The sequence below is a fragment of the Acomys minous genome (assembly GCF_964271855.1).
Source record: "Acomys minous genome assembly, chromosome: 1".
NCBI classification, from domain to species: Eukaryota; Metazoa; Chordata; class Mammalia; order Rodentia; family Muridae; genus Acomys; species Acomys minous.
The window spans coordinates 23,157,301-23,177,746 of NC_140483.1; the positions used below are offsets into that span (position 1 = coordinate 23,157,301).

Here is a 20,446-nt window from a genome sequence, read left to right on the forward strand (position 1 = left end):
CCCAACTTTGTAAAGTTAGCAGCTGGCTTTCCTTGTGTTTTAAATAGATGGCTAATGGAAATAGTTCCAGATTTAGGAACAGTAAAGTTTAGAGGGTTAAAAGTAGAAGCCTTAATATCAATTTTCAGTAGAGGAAGTAAATGAGAAAATTTTTTGTCAAAGTGCATGTGTTTTGCGTACACGCACATGCATGCGTGAGAAAGAGAGAGAGAGAGAGAGAGAGAGAGAGGGAGAGAGAGAGAGAGAGAGAGAGAGAGAGAGAGAGAGAGGGAGAGGGAGAGGGAGAGGGGAGAGAGGAGAGAGGAGAGAGGAGAGAAGAGAGAGAGGGTGTGTGTGTGTTAGGGGGTAAGGACAGGCATAGGGCATGCATCTCTATACTCAGTCCAAGAGTTCAAGACTACTCTAGACAACTTAAAAAGTACACCAAACAAATGAGCACACCAACAGAACTCAGTTTGTCACTCAATGAAAAAGACCAAAGCTTAAATGGAATAAAAGCAAAAGTAAGAGCTATTTGAGGCGAGCAGTAGAGAGATACTTTGGGCTCAGAGATACTGAGTTGAATTGATTGAAATGTTCTCTTCTTCATCATCTTTTATCTGTAGATACAAAATACAAGTGCAAGAATCGTCTGGCCACTCTGTACCTTTATAGAACTGATAATCTACTCATTTCCTGTAGTGTCAAACCTTTTGTCAGCAGTGATGGTGGTGGCTGTGGGAACTGAACCCAGAGCCTGGTGCATGTTTGGCAAATGTATCCTTGGCTGCTTTTCAGGCAGAAGCTTCTAGTTGCTTCTTAAAATAAAAAGGCAAGACCTCTGGACAGATAGGGTTTTTTTCCTTTTCCCGTTCCCTCCCTCCTTCCCTTCTGTCCTTCTCTCTCCCTTTCCCTTTCTACCTTCTTCCTTCCTTCCCTCCCTCCTTTCTTTTTTTTCCTTCCTCTTCCCCCTCAAATTGTGTGTCTGTGTGTGTATGCATGCGCGCGCGTGTGTGTGTGTGCGCGCGTGCACACGTGCGCATCAGCACCCTCAGTTCAGACACTCTGATGAAATAGAGTCATCAAGCCGAGTTCGGAAGCCCTCCCCTGGCTATCTCCAGCAGCTGCCAGCTTCATCACCAGTTGCTCCCAGGAGAAACTCCTTCCTGGGAGCCTATCTTCCTACAGCCCCCTAAGGACATTTTGCAGACTAAATGTCTCCAAAGACCCCATCTCCATGTCTGCTGCGTTGTCAAACTCCTTTCCCCCTTTCAAACTCAACTCAAGCCAGACCTGTTCTTTGAACCTTACTTGATCATGGAGCCCCAGTGATTTCTCTCCCCCTTCATGCTGTACAGAAATGTTGCCTTTTGCTTTGATGCTTGGACTACACGCTACCTTCTGTACTTCAAAGTCTTTCATCAAGGGTGCAACACTATCTTATGTCCGTTGTTACTGGTGAAAAAACCTTATAGCAGGAACACTTAATAAAAGGAATGTTACTTATTTGTTTCGTTGTTGTTGGTTTTTGATTTTTGGCTTTTCGAGACACGGTTTCTCAGAAAGGTAGCCTTGGTGTCCTGAACTCTTTTTGTAGACCAGGTTGGCCTCAAACTTACCTCTGCCTCTCTGAGCACTGGGATTTCAGGCGTGCGCCACCGTGCCGGGCTGTGATGTTACTGTTATTTATCACAAAGTAATGAATCAAAAGGATTTCTTGCCTGAAATACAGAGTAGATCCAATAAGCACGGTTATTAAGTTTAATGTGAAAATTAAGCTTGTGAATTAAAAACAAGCATGAGATGCCTATACTATCTAATGGAATTCTAAACATGCTAAGAACTTAACTTGATTCTTCAGCTGAAAATTCTTAAGACTTTGTCTCTTTTCTCACCTCTCCTAAATCCTTACCATTGTCAGGCAGCTGGCATCAATCTCAGGGCCTTAGGAGTCCTCTTTCTGCAGCTCCTTAGTCTCTGGGACCACAGATATGCACCACAGGGCCCAGGGCCATAACCTTTGGTACGGAGCACATGTGTCATGACTTTCTGGTCCAGGGATGTGTGTGGGAAGGCAGCACAGGAAGAAGATGCTGCAGTCAGGCATATCCCCTGTGCCTTCGCCCTCCTTACTTGACCTGGACCCGCAGGCTGTTGGGGAAAGCTAGGTGTCTCAGAGGCATTCCCATCAGGAAGTGGACTTGACAGCACATTTGCTTTATAAAAACAGAATATGCACATACTTTTATAGAAAGAGACATACTTTAAAATTACTGGTGGTATAGTGCTGCAGGTAGACTACATGGGCCCCTCAACACAATCTATGGTACTTTTTAGGATACATTTCTTTTTCTTTTCTTTCTTTTCTTTCTGTTTTTCTTTTTGAATCAAGGTCTCAACCAAGTAGCCCCAGCTGGCCTTGAACTTGTGCTAACCTTGCTGACTCAGTCTCTCCAGTGCTGAGGTTACAGGCATGAGTCATCATACCTGCCCATTTGTTTTACACCTTTTGAGACAGGAGCCCAGGCGACTTTGCACTCTCAGTAATCTTCCTGCTCGGTATGTGCTCCACCACACCCAAGAGGGTCATCTTTCTTACTGGGAGAGCATCTCACATAGCAAAGACTATCCTAGACCAAACTTGGATTAGCAAGGGGTAGTAAGACAGGATCTAACTATGTAGCTCTGGCTGGCCTGGAGCTCACTATGTAGACCAAGTTAGCCTTGAACTAACAAAGATCTGCTCCCTTCTGCCTCCCAAGTGGTGGGATTAAAGGCATGTACCACCACACATATCTGAGTATGCTATTTTTTCTTCCCCAAAGGGAAATGACTTAATATCTTTTTAAGGAAAGATGTTTTCATGACTATATAATTCTTTCACAGTATGCATGTATGTATGTATACATGTATGCCTGGTCCCTTGAAGGTCAGAAGAGGTGTCATATCCCCCTGGACTGGAGTTCTAGGCAGTTCTGAGCTGCCATGTGTGTTCTCTGAGAGAGCAATGAGCACTCCTAACCATTGAGACATCTCTCCAGCCCCAATCATGGAACATCTTCATTGCCATCCTCTAAGATGGGTTAACGGTCTCTAGTTCTAGATTCCCCACAAACACTGTCAGATAAAGACAGTACTGTGTATGAGAAGAGGGTACGACACTACATAACTGTAACTCCACTCAGGAGCCTTCTGAGGCAAGTATTACCCACTGGTGGGAAATAATATGTTGTCAATGTGTGATATTTTATTTGTATAATACTCTGTTTTGTTCTATCTATTCTGTGTGTGCATCAGTTACTTTTTTGCTGCTATGATAAAATACCATGACAACAAGCAAGAAAGTGTTTAATTGGGCTTATGGTGCCAGAGGGATAAGACTCCATTATGGTAGAGCCATGGGAGCAAGCTTCAGGCGCAAGAGACTGAAAGGGCACATCCTTAGCCACTAACTCGAAGCAGGGAGGGTGAGCCAGAAGCAGGGCAAGGCTGTGAATCTCAGAGCCCACCACCGTGGTGACTACTTGTTCCGGCAACCTCCACCTTCTAAAGATGCGTGCACAGCAACAGCAAATGGGGACCAAGGGCTCAAATGTGTGAGCCTCTGGAGAACACTTCTCATGCACACTTAGTCCGGTATGGACTAGAACTCACGGCAATCCTCCTGCCTTAATATTTCAAGTGCTGGGACTGCAGGCTTAAGCCATTGTCACACCTAGCTGCTGATCAGAACATTTTAGGCTTTTGTTATGCTTGATAAATTCTAAATCTAAATCTTTTTTGTTTTCTCTGGGCTTGACTGACCCCTGATCATCACGAAGCAGCACAGCTGTGGGGACCTACAGGGGTTGTGGCAGCCGTCATGGGGACAGAACAGAACTGAACCGCAGAGCAATAAGGGTGTTGGCATTTCTTCTTGGAGAAAGGAAGGGAAAGGTACAAGACCTCCCTAGAATCTCCCCCTTTTGTTTTTGGTCTTTGGTTTTTTTGTTTGTTTGTTTTCTGGATAGGGTTTCTCCCTGTAGCCCTAGACTGGCTTTGTAGACCAGGCTGCTGCTGCTGAGCTCACTGAGATCTGCCTGGCCCCAGTGCTGGGATTACAGGCGTGTGCCAACCTCTCCCGATGTTATAACTACCTCTGTCTTCTGCTCCAGTGCATAGAATGTAGAAATGCTAAAGCATCTTACGGGGTAGGAAACTGAGGCAGGTTCCAATAAACTGAGCCCGAGGAATCTTTCTTTTATCTGTGAGCTTCTTCTTGTTTTTGGTGAACAGACATGTCTTTTACATCTCCCCAGGAGAGTCATGAGAAGCAAAGAAGCTGTCCACCAGTGTGACCGGTGCATGCTTTGACATAGGATCTTTTGTTCTATGGCTATGAGTTCTTGTTACCTCTTCCATGGCAGAACATGCCTTTCGGGGTGCGGTGAGGGGTGTGACGTCAGTCCCACATTCCTTGGTTGTTTTCACTGCTATTTAGCTCAGAGTAAGCTATGTTCTGATTTCAGGATGCAGCCTGAGCCGTTCCAAACAACAGCTGCCTCACAGTGAATGGCATGGGCATTGGCAGTTGCTCTGTCTATTAAGACTTGATCCCAGCTTGATGCGGGAAATGTAGAGAGTTACTGGCCTTCAGCCTGTCTTGGGATCCTGAGGAGGTCAGTTCTAATTGTGATGCAAGAATTCTGTAGCCACAGGATAGATGAGTTTGGCCAGTAAGCAAAGCTGGGCTGTGGTAGCTAGCACTGCACTCAGGAGGCAGAGGCAGGTGGATCTCTGAGTTTGAGGCCAGCCTGATCCACAGAGTGAGTTCCAGGATGGCTACCCAGAGAAGCCTTGTCTCAAAAAGCAAAGCAACAACAACCACCTCCCCCCACCCAAAAAGAGTGAAAGCAAGCAGGCGAAAAGCTTCATTCTTCTGTATTCTTTTATCTGGGCTACCACTGGAAGGTGCAGCCCAGTCTTTAGGTGAATCTTCTTGCTTCAGATAATATGATGAAAAGGACCCCTCATATAGTCATAGTGCCTCAAAGCTCGGGGCTTGGTTGAGTTCTCGTGTGGTCAGTAGACAGCCAAGATCAGCCATCATAGTGTGTCTGGGCAGGATTTAGCAAGCTAACACATTTTCCCCCCCATTTTTGTTGGCTATGTTCATGCAAGGATTCCAGGGCCTTACGTCTTGTCCATCAGTGCAAACTATTTCCTTCTCTCAGCCTCGGTTTTTCTCTCCTGTCAAAGGACAGTAAGAACAGTGCACAGCTCATGTGGTTTCAAGTAAGACTCCATTAGTAATTCAAAGTAGGGCTTGTCTATTTATTTTTTCAGTCCTGGGGAGTGAAACTAAGCTGTATCTCCACAAGGTTGAAATCGAGAGCAAATTTGTGTTTTGAATTCTACATGTTATAAAAACCTTAAGATTTACTGTTAAATCTCAACTCGTTTATTATTGTGTGATGGTAAGATTACTGAGCTGCTATGCAGGTGTTCTACCACTAAACTATAACCACAGCTTCTTTCAATTTTTTTTTTTTTTTTTTAATTTTTTTAAGGCAGGGTCTTACTCGATATGTAGCCTTGGTTGGCCTGGAACTCCTCGAAATTCATTTGCCCCTGCCTCTTGAGTCCTGGGATTAAAGTTATGTGCCACCACACACCCAGCCTGATTTTGATTTTTAAAAATTTTATTTTTAATGCATTGAGGTACTTGGCCTACTTGTGTGTCTGAGAATCACTTTCATGCCTGATGCCCAGCAAGGTCAGAAAACAGCATCAGATCCCCTGAAACTAGAGCTCCAGGGGGTTGTGAGCCACTGTGTGGGTGTGGGTAAGAGAATGCACATCCTCAGGAACAGCAGCAAGTGCTCTTAACTACTGCCATCTCTGCGGTCCCCAATTCGACTTTTTGTTTTTATTTATTTATTTATTTTTGAGCCAGGGTCTTGCAACATAGCCCAGACTGGCCTTGACCTTCCTGCCTCCACTTCCTGGCCTCTTGTGTACTATAATTACTGGCATTTGCTACACATAGACTCTACAATTAATTTTTAAACAAAGTTAAGGGGCTGGAGCAACGGTTCAAAGGTTCAAAGCACTGGCTGTTCTTTCAGAGGCCCGAGGTTTGGTTCCCAGCACCCACATGGCAGTTTACAACTGTCTGTGACTTCAGCCCCAGGGCAACAAGAGTACGTAAGCATGGTGCCTACCCATACACGCAGGCAAAACACTCATATACTTAAAATAAACATAAGTAAATCTTAAAAAAAAAATAACTAAACAAAGTTAACACAGGAAGTATTTTTATAAATAAGCAATTTCTATGTAAATGAAATATAATTCAGATTAAGTTTTCATATGTAATGATTAAGATACAGAAGAGCTGGGGGGGGGTGTAACTCAGGGGTACAACACTTGCCTACTGTGTACAAAGCCTTGGATTCAGTTCCCTCACACTAAAAAGAAATACATTTTTTTTTCTTCATGCAAATACATAGATAATACCAACAGGAAGGAGTTCTGTGTGGCCATGCACACTTGCAACGCCAGCACTTGGTGAGGCCTGAGGCAGGAGAATCAAGAGTTCCAGTCCAGACTGGGTTACACAGTAAGAGTTTGCTTCAAAACCGGAAGCAGGATGGGCCTGGCGGTGCAGGTCTGCAGCTGAAACAATGTTGGAGCCGAAGCAGGGGTATTGAATACTTAAGTGCTATCTGGGCTATTGAGTGAGAGCCCAACTCAACAGAAAACACAAAAACTAAAACAAAACAGAAAAACAGAGAACAAGAGAAATCAAGATTTTATTTGCTTTTTTTTTTTCCCTAAATGGTCTTGGAAATTCTGAAATAATATTCAGTTGTATTTAAAGGTGTTTTTTTAAAAAAAAGATTGATATCGCTTTAAAAATATTAAAAAAAGGAAATCACTGTGGATATCCATTGTTTTCTGAAAGAAGGCTGTTTGCATGCCTGTCTGGTGCTGACGTGAAAGAAGGCAGAGGCCAAACCAGAACAGGCTCTGATTTTTGGAACAGTCCATCTCTCTGAAACAGAAGGAATACAGGCTAGCAACAATACACACTGAAAGCAGTCATAAACCTCGAGTTTCGCATGTGTCTTATTTGCAAGTGAAAGCACTGCAGAGCCAGTGTCCACCTTTTGAAATAGGGTTCACTCGGATGGGATTCTGGCTCCACTCCTTTGTACTGTGACCTTGGCAAGTTATGAAAATCTCTTCGTACTTCAGCTTTTTCATGCAGTCTGCTAGGGCTGACGTGTATATCATATGAGGCAAAGTTGAGACGCGAAGAACAGTGCGAGACACACCAGAAAACTAACGGATATTAGCCTTATCATTATCCTGCCTCATAAATAATTATTGGGTGTCTTCTATGTAGGACTCTCCATGCCAGACCCTGAGAGAGCTTCAGGCCTCCTGCCCTTTTGTGTCATGTCTAGTCAGAATTTGTTACAGTCTTAGGAAATTATGGCAAATTCATCTGTCCAGTGAGGTTAAAGTTAATCTAGAAGAAAAGGCCTCTGAGAGCCAGGGAACATTCTTAATTTGGGATAGACTATAAGATGTAAATAAAAGTTCTTTAGCGGCTTTGCCTTTAAATTGCTGAGTTACTGTGCCAGGTTTTAAAAGGCGCATTTCTGATGCATATTAAAACCACGGTGACATTCAAAGAGTCAAACAGGCCTGATTAGAGCTTTGGGTCTTGTATTTATAAAAAGGTTACTGGTGCATTTCCTCCGTGCAAATTATTTTTGGCTCTTACTAATATTTACGGATATAATAAAGTCTGTGCAGCATAATGTATGTGATTAATTTGCTCTAGTCACTGGCTAGCTTTTATTTAGGGAGATATCCCAGAAAGATGCTGTCTCTTCACGGGAATTCCTGCAGACAGGGAACAGCAGTGTATAGCAAAGGGCGGCTGCACTTTCACCCGAGGAGACGAGATAAGAAATATCAGCAGTGCAATAATGTGTTTGCTTGCATACATTTATCACGGAGATGACACAGATTGGTTTCTTTGGGGGTGTTTCATGGAGATGTCAAAGGTAGCCTATGCAACGAACAATGGTTTGGGCGGATGTGTTCACAAAGCATTAAAGGTGGGGCTATTCTGGGCCTGGTGACGCAGGCCTGTAATGCCTGTCACTGAAGACAATGGATGAGGCAGGAGGATTGTAGGCTTAAGGAAAGCTTGGGCCATTTAGTGAGACCCTGCTTTCAACCTAAAGAGAGGGGGCTCAATGGTAGATTTACTCCTCAGTACTGGGAGAAATAAACCCAAACCTAGACCAAGACAAAACCTAGACCAAACAGATGCACTCGTCACTTCTCTTGCTGCTGTGATCACATACCTGACAAAACACGACTTAAGAAAGGAAGGAAGGATTTGTTTTGCTTCCCTGTTCCAGCATAGTCTGTCATGGTGGAAACCGCAAAGTGGCGCAGGCCTGAGGCAGCTGGTCTCATTGCAGTCGAAGCCGGGGAGCAGAGAGAGATGACTACTGGCCCGCAGCTCACTTTTTCCTTTTCACTCTCTTCTGGACCTCATCCCATGGATTGGTGCGCCCTCACCGTGAAGATGAGTCCTCCCATCTCAGATACCCAGCATTGAGCCTTCTTCACAGACACGATCAGAGGGGCTGTCTCCTAGGAGATTCTGATATCTCGTTATGTTGATGATATTAGCAACCGAACAGGTCGGTACAACAAAAAGTTGATCATTTTTTGGCTCAGGGATCTCAGCTTTGACACTAGCTGGGCTGGTTACTGTTGGGGAGTCTGGAGCTCTCTGAAGGGGTAAAACTGCAGCTACTATGTATCTGAATGTTGTATGACAAACTTTTCCTGGGGAGACAGAGCAAACATCTATTCACCCCATAGGAAACTCACTACCACCGAAGTCCAACTTGGTTGAACCAATGACTTTTATGGGGTTGCTACAGGAATATGGATGAGAGGTTACTTACAGGAACAGAAACGACTCAAAGACAGCTGCGTCCCCAAGGCATAGGGGGCCAGAAGGGTGATTGATGGCTCACAAAAGCCGGGAACCTGGAGCACGGTGCGAAGCCTACAAGCAGCTCAACAGGTTGCCGAGTGTCCTTTCCAACCGACCATGATCATTTGCAGGCCATCTTGCAGACCAATGGGCTGGTTTCTGCTTCTTCCGTGCAGCTGGTCCAGTTTCACAGCCTTCTTAGCTGTTTAGCTCCACCTTATCAGAGACTCTCTGATTTTATTGGTTACTCTGACAGGGAGGGGCCTAGTGGATCTGGCCAGTTTCAGGAACTTCCTGAAACTACTTTGAGCTGTTTACCTTCCTGTTTCGGGAGCTTCCCTCCAGGGTGGAATGTTTCAATCTCAGAGGAAACTATGACACAGACACAGACACAGACACAGACACAGACACACACACAGACACACACACAGACACAGACACACACACACACACAGACACAGACACACACACACACACACACACACACACACTGATGTTCGGTCTCTAAATCCTCCTATAGCTATGGCTGCTTCATATCTTCGTTATTAAGAAACCTCACAGAATTTTGGAAACTTAAAAAAAAAATCAATAACCAGTTTTAGATGTTTAATTAAGGACATAAGATCTTTCTGAAATTTCTTGTCTCTAGTGCTCCATTTTCAGCCTTCTCCAGTTCCAGGTGGCTGACAACTTTTAAATATTTAAATTCGTCACAAAGACACCCTCTTGTGCACCCAAATGCAAGCCACAAACCCAAAGGGACAAAAAGCACTGGAGAAAGCACCCCCCCCCCCCAACCTCGCTATTTGGATTTCGCGGGAATCTTAATTAAAGCGGCCCAGACCGTGGGTATCTGGAAACAGATCTTGGGTCTTTTTGAGAAAACACAACCCAACAAACACCCATCCTTTCTCGCTCTCAAACAAAACAAACAAGCAAATGTAAGGCGATGCTGTTTCGCTGCTACCAGCTGAGCCGACTGCGCCTGGGTCGCCACAGTCCTGCCATCTGGCCAGGGCGAAGTTCCCGCGTCCAGGCTAGGCGCTGCGGGGACTTTCACCTGCTGGGCGCGCGCGGGGCGCGGGGCGGACCCGGCGGCGGCGGGCGGGGCTCTGGCGCGCGGGAGGAGTCGGCCCGGTCCCGCCCCGCAGGAGGAGCCGCGGGCTGGCAGGCGATCCGGCGTCTCCGTGACAGGCACCCCGCTCCGCCGCCACTGCCGCCGCCGCCTTTCTTCCTCGTCCCGGGCCGTGCGCGCCGAGCTCGGGATCGGGCTCCCGGTCTAGCCCCGCTTCGGGCCGTGCGCCTTTCGCTCGGCGTCCCGGTCTGGGGACTCTGCGCCTCCTGCTCCCTCCTGCCCGGCCGCCTTGCCCGCCTCCCGGTAGCCAGAGCGCGGCCACCGAGCTGCTCGCGCCAGCCGCATCCGCGCCGCCCCTGCCGCTCGGCCCTCCGCTCTGCTCCGGGTCCCCCCACCCCCCACCCCGCCATCGCCTGGCACCCAGGCTGCCCACCGCACCACCCAGGTCCTCGCTGCCGCCTCGCCCGACCACACGGTTGCCTTCCCGGCGTCTCTCCAGCTCTTTTTCGCCGCCGCCCCCGCCGCCCCTGGAGCAGCGGGTCCACCGCGGGTCACCATGCCCAGCAAAACCAAGTACAACCTTGTGGACGATGGGCACGACCTGCGGATCCCTTTGCACAACGAGGACGCCTTCCAGCATGGCATCTCCTTTGAGGCCAAGGTGAGGGGCCACGGGGAGGGCAGTACTCGGAGGGGGCAGGTCTGGGTGGATGGGATGGCAGCGGTCCTGGACTCAGAGCCGGTGAGTTAGGCCTTTCTCAGCTGCTGCCCAGCTAAAAAGAGCACCTGCAAAGTTTGAGGTGTACTGCCTCACCCTCTTCTTCCACCTGCAGACACCCCATCCTTGCCCGCCAAGGCTGGATTGAGTTACTTCCCGGAGAAGCCTGTGCAGAGCAGCTTGCATGCCTGGTTCTTTAGAAAGCTTTAAGGAAGCGCTGGTGTTATTTACCTGCTGGGCTCCCATGAGAGTGGTGCTTTCTCGGGGAGGTCTTTTAAAAGGAGAATGCCTGTTTCCTGACCGGTTAAAATATATGTTTAAAAAAAAAATATCCAAGTAGCTGAGTCTAGGTGTTAAAGTTACTTCCCAAACGGCTGCTTTTGGCAGTACTCTTTTGCATGTGCCCGTCATTGGTGTAGTGTGGTAGGGTGAAACTTGCTTTCCAGTTTTGTGGTGCCCTGTTAAATCTCAGCAGTTGCTGATGAAGAATTTAGCCCAGACGACTGGAATTTGCAGGGCCAAGGCCAAAGCCACGCTTGGGGGGGGGGGGGTAGGGGTGGAGTGGGAACCTGCGCGCTGGACCTAGTGCTTGTGTGTAAGATGGGCGACCCTGTGAGGGTGAGGCACCTCTCTGGGCCAGGAGTTCTGGCTGCTGAGACCTGCTGTGGAGTTTCCGCTGTTTTCCTGAACAAGTGCTCTTGCTTGGTGCCCTGCCTTACTCCCCCAACCTATAACCTAAAGAAGGACGCAGGGACCCAGCATGCTTGTCGCTTGTCACTGAGTGCAATTTCCGGGGGCTCTGTAGGGAATGGGTTTGAGTGGTTTTGAGAACAGGACTTTTGACGAGGAGGCAAACTTGCTTCGTTCTCTCTTCTTCGGCGGCCGCAGGTTAGGATATTGTGCAAGGACTGCCATCAGGTGTCTATTTCCTTGAATGTGCAAAAACATCTTTGAAGTGTCAGATGCCCAAAGGCCACACTTGTCCTTAGATTTCCTCCCCTCTTCTCACGCAGATTAGGAATTGGTGAATCATACCTCCCCCAAAACCAAACCAAACCAAAACAACCCAAACAGCAACAACAACAACAACAACAACAACAACAACAAAAACAGCTTTTCTCAATGATGAAATTTGCTAGAACTAGAGTTGTCATCCCCTTCACCCTGTTGATGTTAAACTCTACCTTGGAAGGCAGAGCTCATTGCTGAGGTATAGCTGGAACCAGAGGGGAGCTGTCAGCCAAGATCTTATCGCTGGCTCTTCTCTATCTCAGAATAGATCTGGTTGGCCTAAGATAGGGGGTGTTTGTGCTCATGTATGTCTGGGCCTGTGGATTTGGTAAGCAGTTTTTAAAAAAGCATAACTTTTTTTTTTTATGGTTATGGTTGAGTTTTCTTGCATACCCATGCCCTAAGAAATTGGCTTCTGTCTTGCTTGGCTAACCAGTGAGATAATAAAAATGTTTTTATTATTTTTAATTATGTGTCTGCTCGTGGTTATGTGTATGTGAATGAAGGCTCCTTGGAGTCGGAGCTACAGGCACTTTAGAGCAGCTTGATTCAGGCATTAGGAACTGAACTCTGGTCCTCTGCAAGAGCAGTGTGTGTGCGCACTTAACCACTGAACTGTGTCTCCAGCCTTATCAGTGACACACACACACATACACACACACACATACACACACACACACACACACACACACACACACACGCACTAAGGTAAAAAGAATAATGAGATTTAGAGGTTTGTTATTTTTGTTTTGTTTTGCTTTTAATTCTTTTCTGACTGGCCTCTGCAATTGGCCACAGCTAGGTGTCAAAATCTAATGTGTGTATGTACAAATTGCAAAAAAAGTCCAATTTCTTAGTATAATCTGCAGTTGGAATGCTGAGGCAGGGGGATTGCTATGAGTCAGTGGCTTGCCTGGGCCACATAATCCTATCAGAGAAAACCAACCACCCAACCAAATAATAGTTTTGGACAAAATAGTTCAATTCTTCTGTGCTCAGTTGCAGCTTGACATATTTAGGGACATGTGTACCTTTAACGAGTAGTCACGTGACCTAGTGAAGGTGATTGCCGACCTCAAGAAATGCTGTGCTTGAGGCTTGCCTCCAACTTGCTGGATCCCACTCTTGGTTTTTTTTTTTTTTTTCCCCTTCCCCTAGTACTAAACATGTAATTTCTTTTCTGAGCAAATGTCTGGGGGCTGCGTGGTGTAGTTTCTATAGTAACTCTCAGGATTCACAGACAGTGGTGGTCAATAAGAGGAGGAGCCATGGCTGATGTGGATCTGAAACACAGGGGGCCAGGGTTCAGCAGCAGCTAAGCAGAGAAGGAAGAGCTAGGGCAGGCCGGGCTTCTACAGGCAGAGGCTGACTTTATGGACTGTATCCTGACTTCAGGCTCTTTGTAGTTGATGCTGGATTCTGGCATGCTCACATACCATGGCAGCCAAGACCTGTGCAGAGAAGGGGAAGCAGGTCTGCTCCCCCTCCACCCCTTACCCCAAACACCTTCGTACCTAGCTTCTACCTCTCTGTTGAGCAGTGTCAGTCCCTAGGAATGTGCCATCCTGGGGATTTCAGGGTTAAAGCCACAGAGCACTTGCTCCTTGTTTTGGAAAAGCATGGACTGTAAAATGCAAATGCGCTGTTGCCTTGTTAGGTACCTCGGAAAATGAGCCCAAGACTTCCTCTTCCAAGGGCTGGCAGTTTTTCAGAAGCCACACTGGATGGACTGAGTCCCTGGATGTGTACGCTTCTAGTTTTTCAGAGTCCCAAAGAGACAAGTTAGGTAGGAAGGCGTGTCCCTGGCTGAACTTCTGTGTACTTAAGAAACACACATACCTTCCGGAATCTCAGTTGGGAGAGTGTTTGTCTAGCTTGCAGGAGCCCGTGGGTTACGTGCTCAGCACCCCTTTTCCAGATGTGGTGATGCATGCCTGCACTCCCAGTACCCAGGAAGTGGAGGGCCGAAGATCTGGATAACTGAGGCCCTGGCTCCCTGCATGCACCCCATCCCACATGCATCACATTACGATGACTGCCCAACTGATGTTTTCACCTGCTAGGCCTCATTTAAGTCTCACTGCTTTTTTTTTTTACCAGACATGTCTCCCATTATATCTGTTTACGGGGACTAAGATACAGGCTTGGGGAGGCTGCTGCCTGCCAGGGTCCGCACAGCCGAGTTGACAAGTGTTAGCATTTGAGACTCCTGCCTTGACTTTATACCCTTATGTCCTCCTAGTGTTTACATATTTGGCAATTTTTTTTTTCATGCCTTCCTTGCATGCTGCTGCTGATTACTTTGCATGGAACTTTCACAAAGACTATTTTGCAAAATTAGGTACATTTGTGTTGTCTGTTTTTCAGGCAGGAAACTTGGAGATGAGACTCACAGAGCTTGTAAGCAACAGATAATGAGAGATATTTTGTGTCGGTCAGGCTTTGGTCACTGTGATTGAAGCCCTGATCCATTCGACTTAAAAAAAGGGAAGGTTTCTTTTATTTAGCTCATGGATTCAGAGGTGTCAGTTGTTGGTTCTGGTGGCAGATGGGAACCCTAGCCTTCCAGGATGGCTCACACAGCTGACATGCAGCCAGCAGGAGGACAGCACTCAGGTGTTCACTCGCGCACAGAAGCAAACGTGGCAGAAGTTACCCACCTCATGGCGTAAAGCAGAGAAAGGTTGCGGTGAGGAGACTGGGGACCAGTACAACTTTCAAAGACATATCCTCATTATTTCCTTCCTCTGGCTAGCACCCACTTCTTGAAGTTTCTACACCCCCCTCCCCTAAAATAGCGCCACCAGCTGGGATGGAGATGTCAATACATGAACCTGTGGGGAACATTGCATATCCAAACCATAATATATTTACTGAGCACCTGTGTGCCCTGCACTGCTGTAGCCACTGTCTCCTTTGATCTGGACCCTCCAGGGCATTTGACCCCTGCTCTGTGGCTGCCTTACCTACTCCTGAAATAGTTGTTCTGCCTGTATTCCTAGCAGACACTGTCTGGACTGTGGCTCCGGTTGTCAGAACTGAAAGGCACCTTAGCTATCTAGTGTGGAGTCACTTTATGGATGGAAATTGAGGTCCAGAGGGGAAGTCTTGACCCAGGGTACATAACCACATAATAACAGAACTGGATGCCGTTATCTGTTGCTATCTAACACACAACCTTAAGACTTAGGCAGGGCAAAATACACAGGCTGGGCTGTTCTTCTGGTACATGCGGTGAGCATTCTTTTTTTTTTTTTTTTTGACCAGACTGGAAAGTCCTAGAAGGTTCCACTTACATGGCTCCTGCTGTATTAGTCCCCATGGCTGGCTTATAGTCCTTCATAGCACTTTTGTTTGGCTTTCCAGAGGGGATGTTTTAAGATTGAGGATACTGTTAAGGTTTGGACTTGTGAGTTTTACAGCATCTTTCCTGCTGTGTTCTGTCGGTCGTAACTGACTGTGTAGGGGAATAGAAATAGATTCCACTTCTTTTGATGTGTTTGAGTGTGTGAGTACACATGCATGTGTGTATACATGCATGTGGGGAGCATGGGTCCACCTAGAGTGTTGTTCCTCAGGCGTTGGTCACCTTTTAAAGATTTGTTGTTAAGCGTGTGTTTACCTGTGTGTGTGTGTGTCTGTGAACCATATACATGCAGTGCCAGGAGAGGCCAGAAGAGGGCACTGACTCCTCTGGCATTATAGACTTCTGCCATGTGGGTGCTGGGAACTGACTCTTGAGTTATCTGCAGGAGAATCTTTGCTCTCCAGCGCTCACCTTGAGTCTTTGAGTCAGCCAGCAGGCCAGGCTGACTAATAGACAAGCCCCAGCAATCCTTCTGTCTCTGCCTTCTCAGCTCTGCCTGGGATTACAAGCATGTGTCACCGTTCCTGTTTTTTTGATATGGGTTCCAGGCTCTGTATGCTTATATGGCAAGCACGTTACCAGTTGAGCAATCCCCCCTCCCCGCCCCTTGTTTCCCAGGCCCTGCTTCTTAGTGAGGGGGCGTCAAAGTGAAGTTTGCAAAATAGCACTCAGGGTGAGAGATATTACCGATGCATGGAGTTTCATCACCCTTATAAAAGTAGCTAGGCCAAAGTGTCCTGGGGTTTGATGGACAAATCTATTTATACCTTAGTGTACATTTCATGATTTAATGGCATTTGGTCATGGTTCGTTTGCCCAAAACATCTTTTAGTCCTTTTTAGTGGTCAAAATCATGCAGCCATGTGTAATGATGGCTGGACACCTATATATAGGACCCTAATTAAACTCAACTTGCTGTTTATTATTGCTTACTGAAAGTGGTGCTGTGAAGAGCTGGAACACTCAGTGCCGTCGCTGGCTATAATTACCCATCTCCTCCTCACACTCCTCCCCAGATGCTGCCTGTAGCTTCTTGGGGACCTTTTAGCTATCCTTATCCCTGATGCCCAAGAACATAGCTTGCTTCTTTTTTTTTCTGCCCTATTTTTTGGAAGAACTTCCTATCTGTACCCTCCCTACTCCCTCCCTCCCTCCCTCCTTCCTTCCTTCTTTCTTTGGTGCCGTGCATTTGTGTTTGTGTGTGTGTGGAAACCAAGGGTTGATGCCCTCCCTGCCTGTGGGTATGTGCACGGCGAGTACAGGTGCCTGCTGCAGAGGCTGGAGAAAGATGATCCCCTGGAGCTAGAGTTAGAGGCAGTCATGGGGTGCCTGAGATGATGGGTGCTTGGAACTGAACTTGGGTTCTCTGCAAGGGCAGTAGGTTCTCTTAACTATGGAGCCATCTCTCCAGCCCTCCACTTCGTGGTTTGAGACAGGGAGCCCTGCTGAATTTGGAGTTCACTGATTTGCACAGACTAGCTGGCCAGTGAGGTCCAGGGATCTGCCTGTGCCTGTCTCCAGAGCTAGGATCCCGATGCGTGCTGCTGATCCAGACTCAGGTCCTCGTGCCTGCACAGCAAGCACTTTATTGACTGGGCCATCTTCCCAGCCCCGTTTCTTCTTTCTACTAGCTTTATTGAGACACGATTCATGCACCATGTAATCCACAGTTTAAAATGTATAATTCAGTGATTTTTTTTCTTTTTTTAGTATGTTCACAAACATATCCAGTGCCACAGTCCATTTTAGATCACTTGTATTGTCGGGAAGGGATCCCTGTCTCTAGCCCTAAGCTGTCACTATTCTATGTTCTGTTTCTAGATTTTTTCCTATTCTGGACGTTCCACAAATGTAAACATATAATACAAACGTCTTTTGGGTCTGACCTCGTCTTAGTTTCTTTTCCTGTTGCTATGATAAAACACTTTGACAAAAGCCACTTAAGGGAGAAAGGGCTTTCTCTGGCTCATAGTTCAGGTGACAGTCCCACTGTTGGTGGGGAAGTCACAGTGGCAGGAGCTCAAGGGAACTGGTCACACTTGTGTTCAAAGGCCAGAAAGAGAAAGCAATGACTACATACCTCTCTGCTCCCTTTCTGTGTCCTCTCAGTTCCAGACCCAGGCCTACGGTGAGGGCTTTGGCCCCATCTTAGTCCCTATAAAGTCTTTGTCTGGGTCTGCATTCTTCTGCCCCCCTGTGTCCTCCACAGTGACAAATGCAGTGCCTTGCATATATAAAACACGAGTGACGGGGCTGGAGAGATGGCTCAGAGGTTAAGAGCACTGGCTGCTCTTCCAGAGGTCCTGAGTTCAATTCCCAGCAACCACATGGTGGCTTGCAACCATCTATAACATGATCTGGTGCCCTCTTCTGGCCTGCAGGTGTACTTATAGATAAATAAATCTTTATAAAACAAAAACAAACAAACAGAAACCATGAGTGAATGAAGACATGTAATTGCTTAGCCTTTACATGTTGGTCCTCCCTGGCCACCCCTCTGTGGGAGATGCTGCGTGGGCGCCTGTCTTCTCACTGTTCCTCAGGCTACTGCAGTTCTTGGTCCCCGGTAACTTGAGGCACTCTTCTGTCATGGTGTCTCACCCCCAGTTTACACTGAGCTCCCCCCCCCCCCCCGACTGAAATGAAGCCCCTGTGATTGCTGTGCAGTGGATTGGAGTTTCAATTAGAACATATGTTTAACTTCAGGGATAGGTAATGATCATTTACTAATTATTCTTTAAGTATATTTTCCTTGATGAATGGATTCCTACCCCGTTCACTGTTTATTTTCTTTACTTTGTTATTTTTATGTCATATAAATTTGGGTGTCAGGAGTGTCTAGCTTAGATTTAAGAGCCCGTGCTGTGTTTGGCTTTCTACCCTAGCTCTGTCTCTTGCTTGCTATGTGACTTTGTATGAATTCCTCAAGGTCTCTCATCTGGAAGGGAGGTTCCATGTGTCATATGACAGTCCACATATCATAAAGTGGGTGGGAGGGGGAAGGGAACTGCCCCTGTAAATGCCTGGCACAGTAGTACAGGGTAGACTGCTGTTTTCATTAAATTAAATTCTACAACTTTCACTTTGCTTCATTTGTTTGGTCCACCCATGGTTTGAGTCACAGAATAGCCACACATATTTGTCTTTCTAACTGTGAGGTTTGGTAATTAATGTATTATCTTCAGTATACATGCCTGCTTTAAGAAACAAAAAACAAAAGAACTATCTAGCTGCAGAATTACTCTTGATTCCTCAAGCTGCAAATCAGACAGCAAGACGGCTGTGTAGGCTTAAAATAGCTGTCAGCTTTCTTGGAAGGGGGTGGGGAAGGGTTAACTAGGTGCTGATGTAAGCCCCCAGCACATTTGTTCCAGCCTTTTAATCCCTGTTATGATTAAAAATCACAGCATCTTAAGTATGGCGTGTTGTCTGTCTTCACTTGCCTTTGAGTTTCTTGGGTAAATATTTCTTTAAGCAGGCCTAATCTAAGCAGAAGGAATCTTGCAGCATGGGATTAATTAATACCTTGCGATGCTTACATTTCCCTTTTCGGTTTTTATGCTCAGCACCATGTTTACTTTTAAACATCAGAGCAGCTGGCTTTAAAGTTGTTTAAAAAGGCGCGTCTAGCAAGTTCTGTGCCCACAGAAAGCTAAATCCCCCCCACACCTCTGCATGTAACCCAGTTGGTTTTCTGTGGTAGGATTTGGGTGTCATATGAGACCTATTGGTTATGCCCCACTTAGCTTTACTTTTAAAACTAATTAATGCTCTCTCTGTGTGTGGTGTGTGTGCCCATTTGCTTGCTCTAGAGCACATATACGCGTATACCATGTCTGGGCATCAGATTACAGTTTTTGGGAGTTGGTTCTTGCCCTCTACCCTGTTGAGGCAAGGTTGGTCTTGTTTCTTCCACTTGGTAGCATACTCCAAGGTAGCTGGCCCATGAACTTCCAGGTGATTCTCCCTGCCTTTACCTCCCATCTCTCCTTAGGAGTGCTGAGGCGATAGAGATGCGTGCCACCAAGTCTGGGTTTTTATATCAGTTTCGGGAATCAAATTCATGTCTGCAGGCTAGAGCTGCAACCCCTATTACCTGTTGAGCCATCTTCCTGGCTCCTACCTCCACTTGCTCTTAGAGCCACCCCCTTGGGAGAGAGTGACAACCCTGTCAGCCCTGAGTATTGAAGGAGACAGAATCCTCACTGTGTGTTGGGTGTAAGGAGGTGGCCAAGAAGAGCATGCTTCCCACGAGTGCACAGTGAACTGATAATAGACTGGTGTCTGTTAGTCTATGTGTGTCTGTTTGGGAGGAGAGAGGAGATGGAGGACACTACAGAGACAGTGTCCGTGCAGAAATACTTCTACCTGAGGACAGTACTTTATAGGTACCTAGGTGTCCCCCTTTGCCTATCTTCATTGTAAACTCTTCGTCCTCCGCCCCCCAAAGACAGGATTTCTCTATGTAGCCTTGGCTGCCCTAGGCTCGCTTTGTAGACCAGGCTGGCCTCGAACTCACAGCGGTCCGCCTGCCTCTGCCTCCTGAGTGCTGGGATTAAAGGCGTGCGCCACCATACCTGGCACATGGTAAACCCTTCTGCTCTGGTCTCTGGATGGAAGGGACGTGACCCATGTGGAATTGTTTTCTTTCTTTCTTTTTTTTTTTGTAAAGAGGAAGATTAATGTCTCTCATGGGCCAAGTGACAGATAACATATTATGTCACCCTCTGCTGTTTCCCGTAAGCACATAACCTGTACTGGAACTACATTTTCAAACTTGCTCTTTGATGTGTGTGTGGGTTTTCTCTTCTTAATTTGGCAGTTCAGATTAAACACATACTCTGGGCACCCCATAGCCAGTGTTGGTGGAACCTTCACCTCAGCCTCCAAGGTCACTTGAATAAGCTCTTTCCTTGGGATCAAGAGTTTTGTAGTTTTGACAAATGAAGGGAGTTTTGCCTGTAGATGCCTTTAATCAATAAAGCAGCTGTTCTCAATTGTTGGCCTATATCACAATAATGTGAAACTAAAAATTAAAGAATAAAAGCCTTGAGGCCCAGGCTTGCTGGCTTGAAGGCTGTCTAGGCTGGTCTGATTGGGTGTTTGAGCCATGGCGTTAGAGCATTGTTTCTTATACACAGTGCTAATCAGGATCTCCGGGCAGTTCAATAAAACAAGAGGAAAAACTACTGTTGGCTGGTGATGGGGTTTGGGCCTTGGGTCCTCAGAAGGTCCGTGTCTTGAAGGCTTGCTTGGTCGTTGACCCAAGGCACTATGGAGAGT

At 46.7% G+C, this 20,446-nt stretch overlaps 1 protein-coding gene across 3 annotated transcripts in view; it reads left to right on the forward strand.

The window, feature by feature from the left end:
• Positions 1-20,446, forward strand: part of LOC311606000 (carboxyl-terminal PDZ ligand of neuronal nitric oxide synthase protein-like) — a 306,430-nt gene that overhangs the window by 8,330 nt on the left and 277,654 nt on the right. For 2 of the 3 annotated variants that reach the window (XM_084796908.1, XM_084796909.1), the window contains exon 1: positions 10,144-10,728. The exons of the other annotated variant lie outside the window; for it this stretch is intronic. In XM_084796908.1, the coding sequence (XP_084653034.1) occupies positions 10,624-10,728 (105 nt within the window). In that variant the 5' untranslated portion in view covers positions 10,144-10,623. Of the gene's footprint in view, positions 1-10,143; positions 10,729-20,446 lie in introns of those variants that run through there. 3 annotated transcript variants of the gene reach the window in all.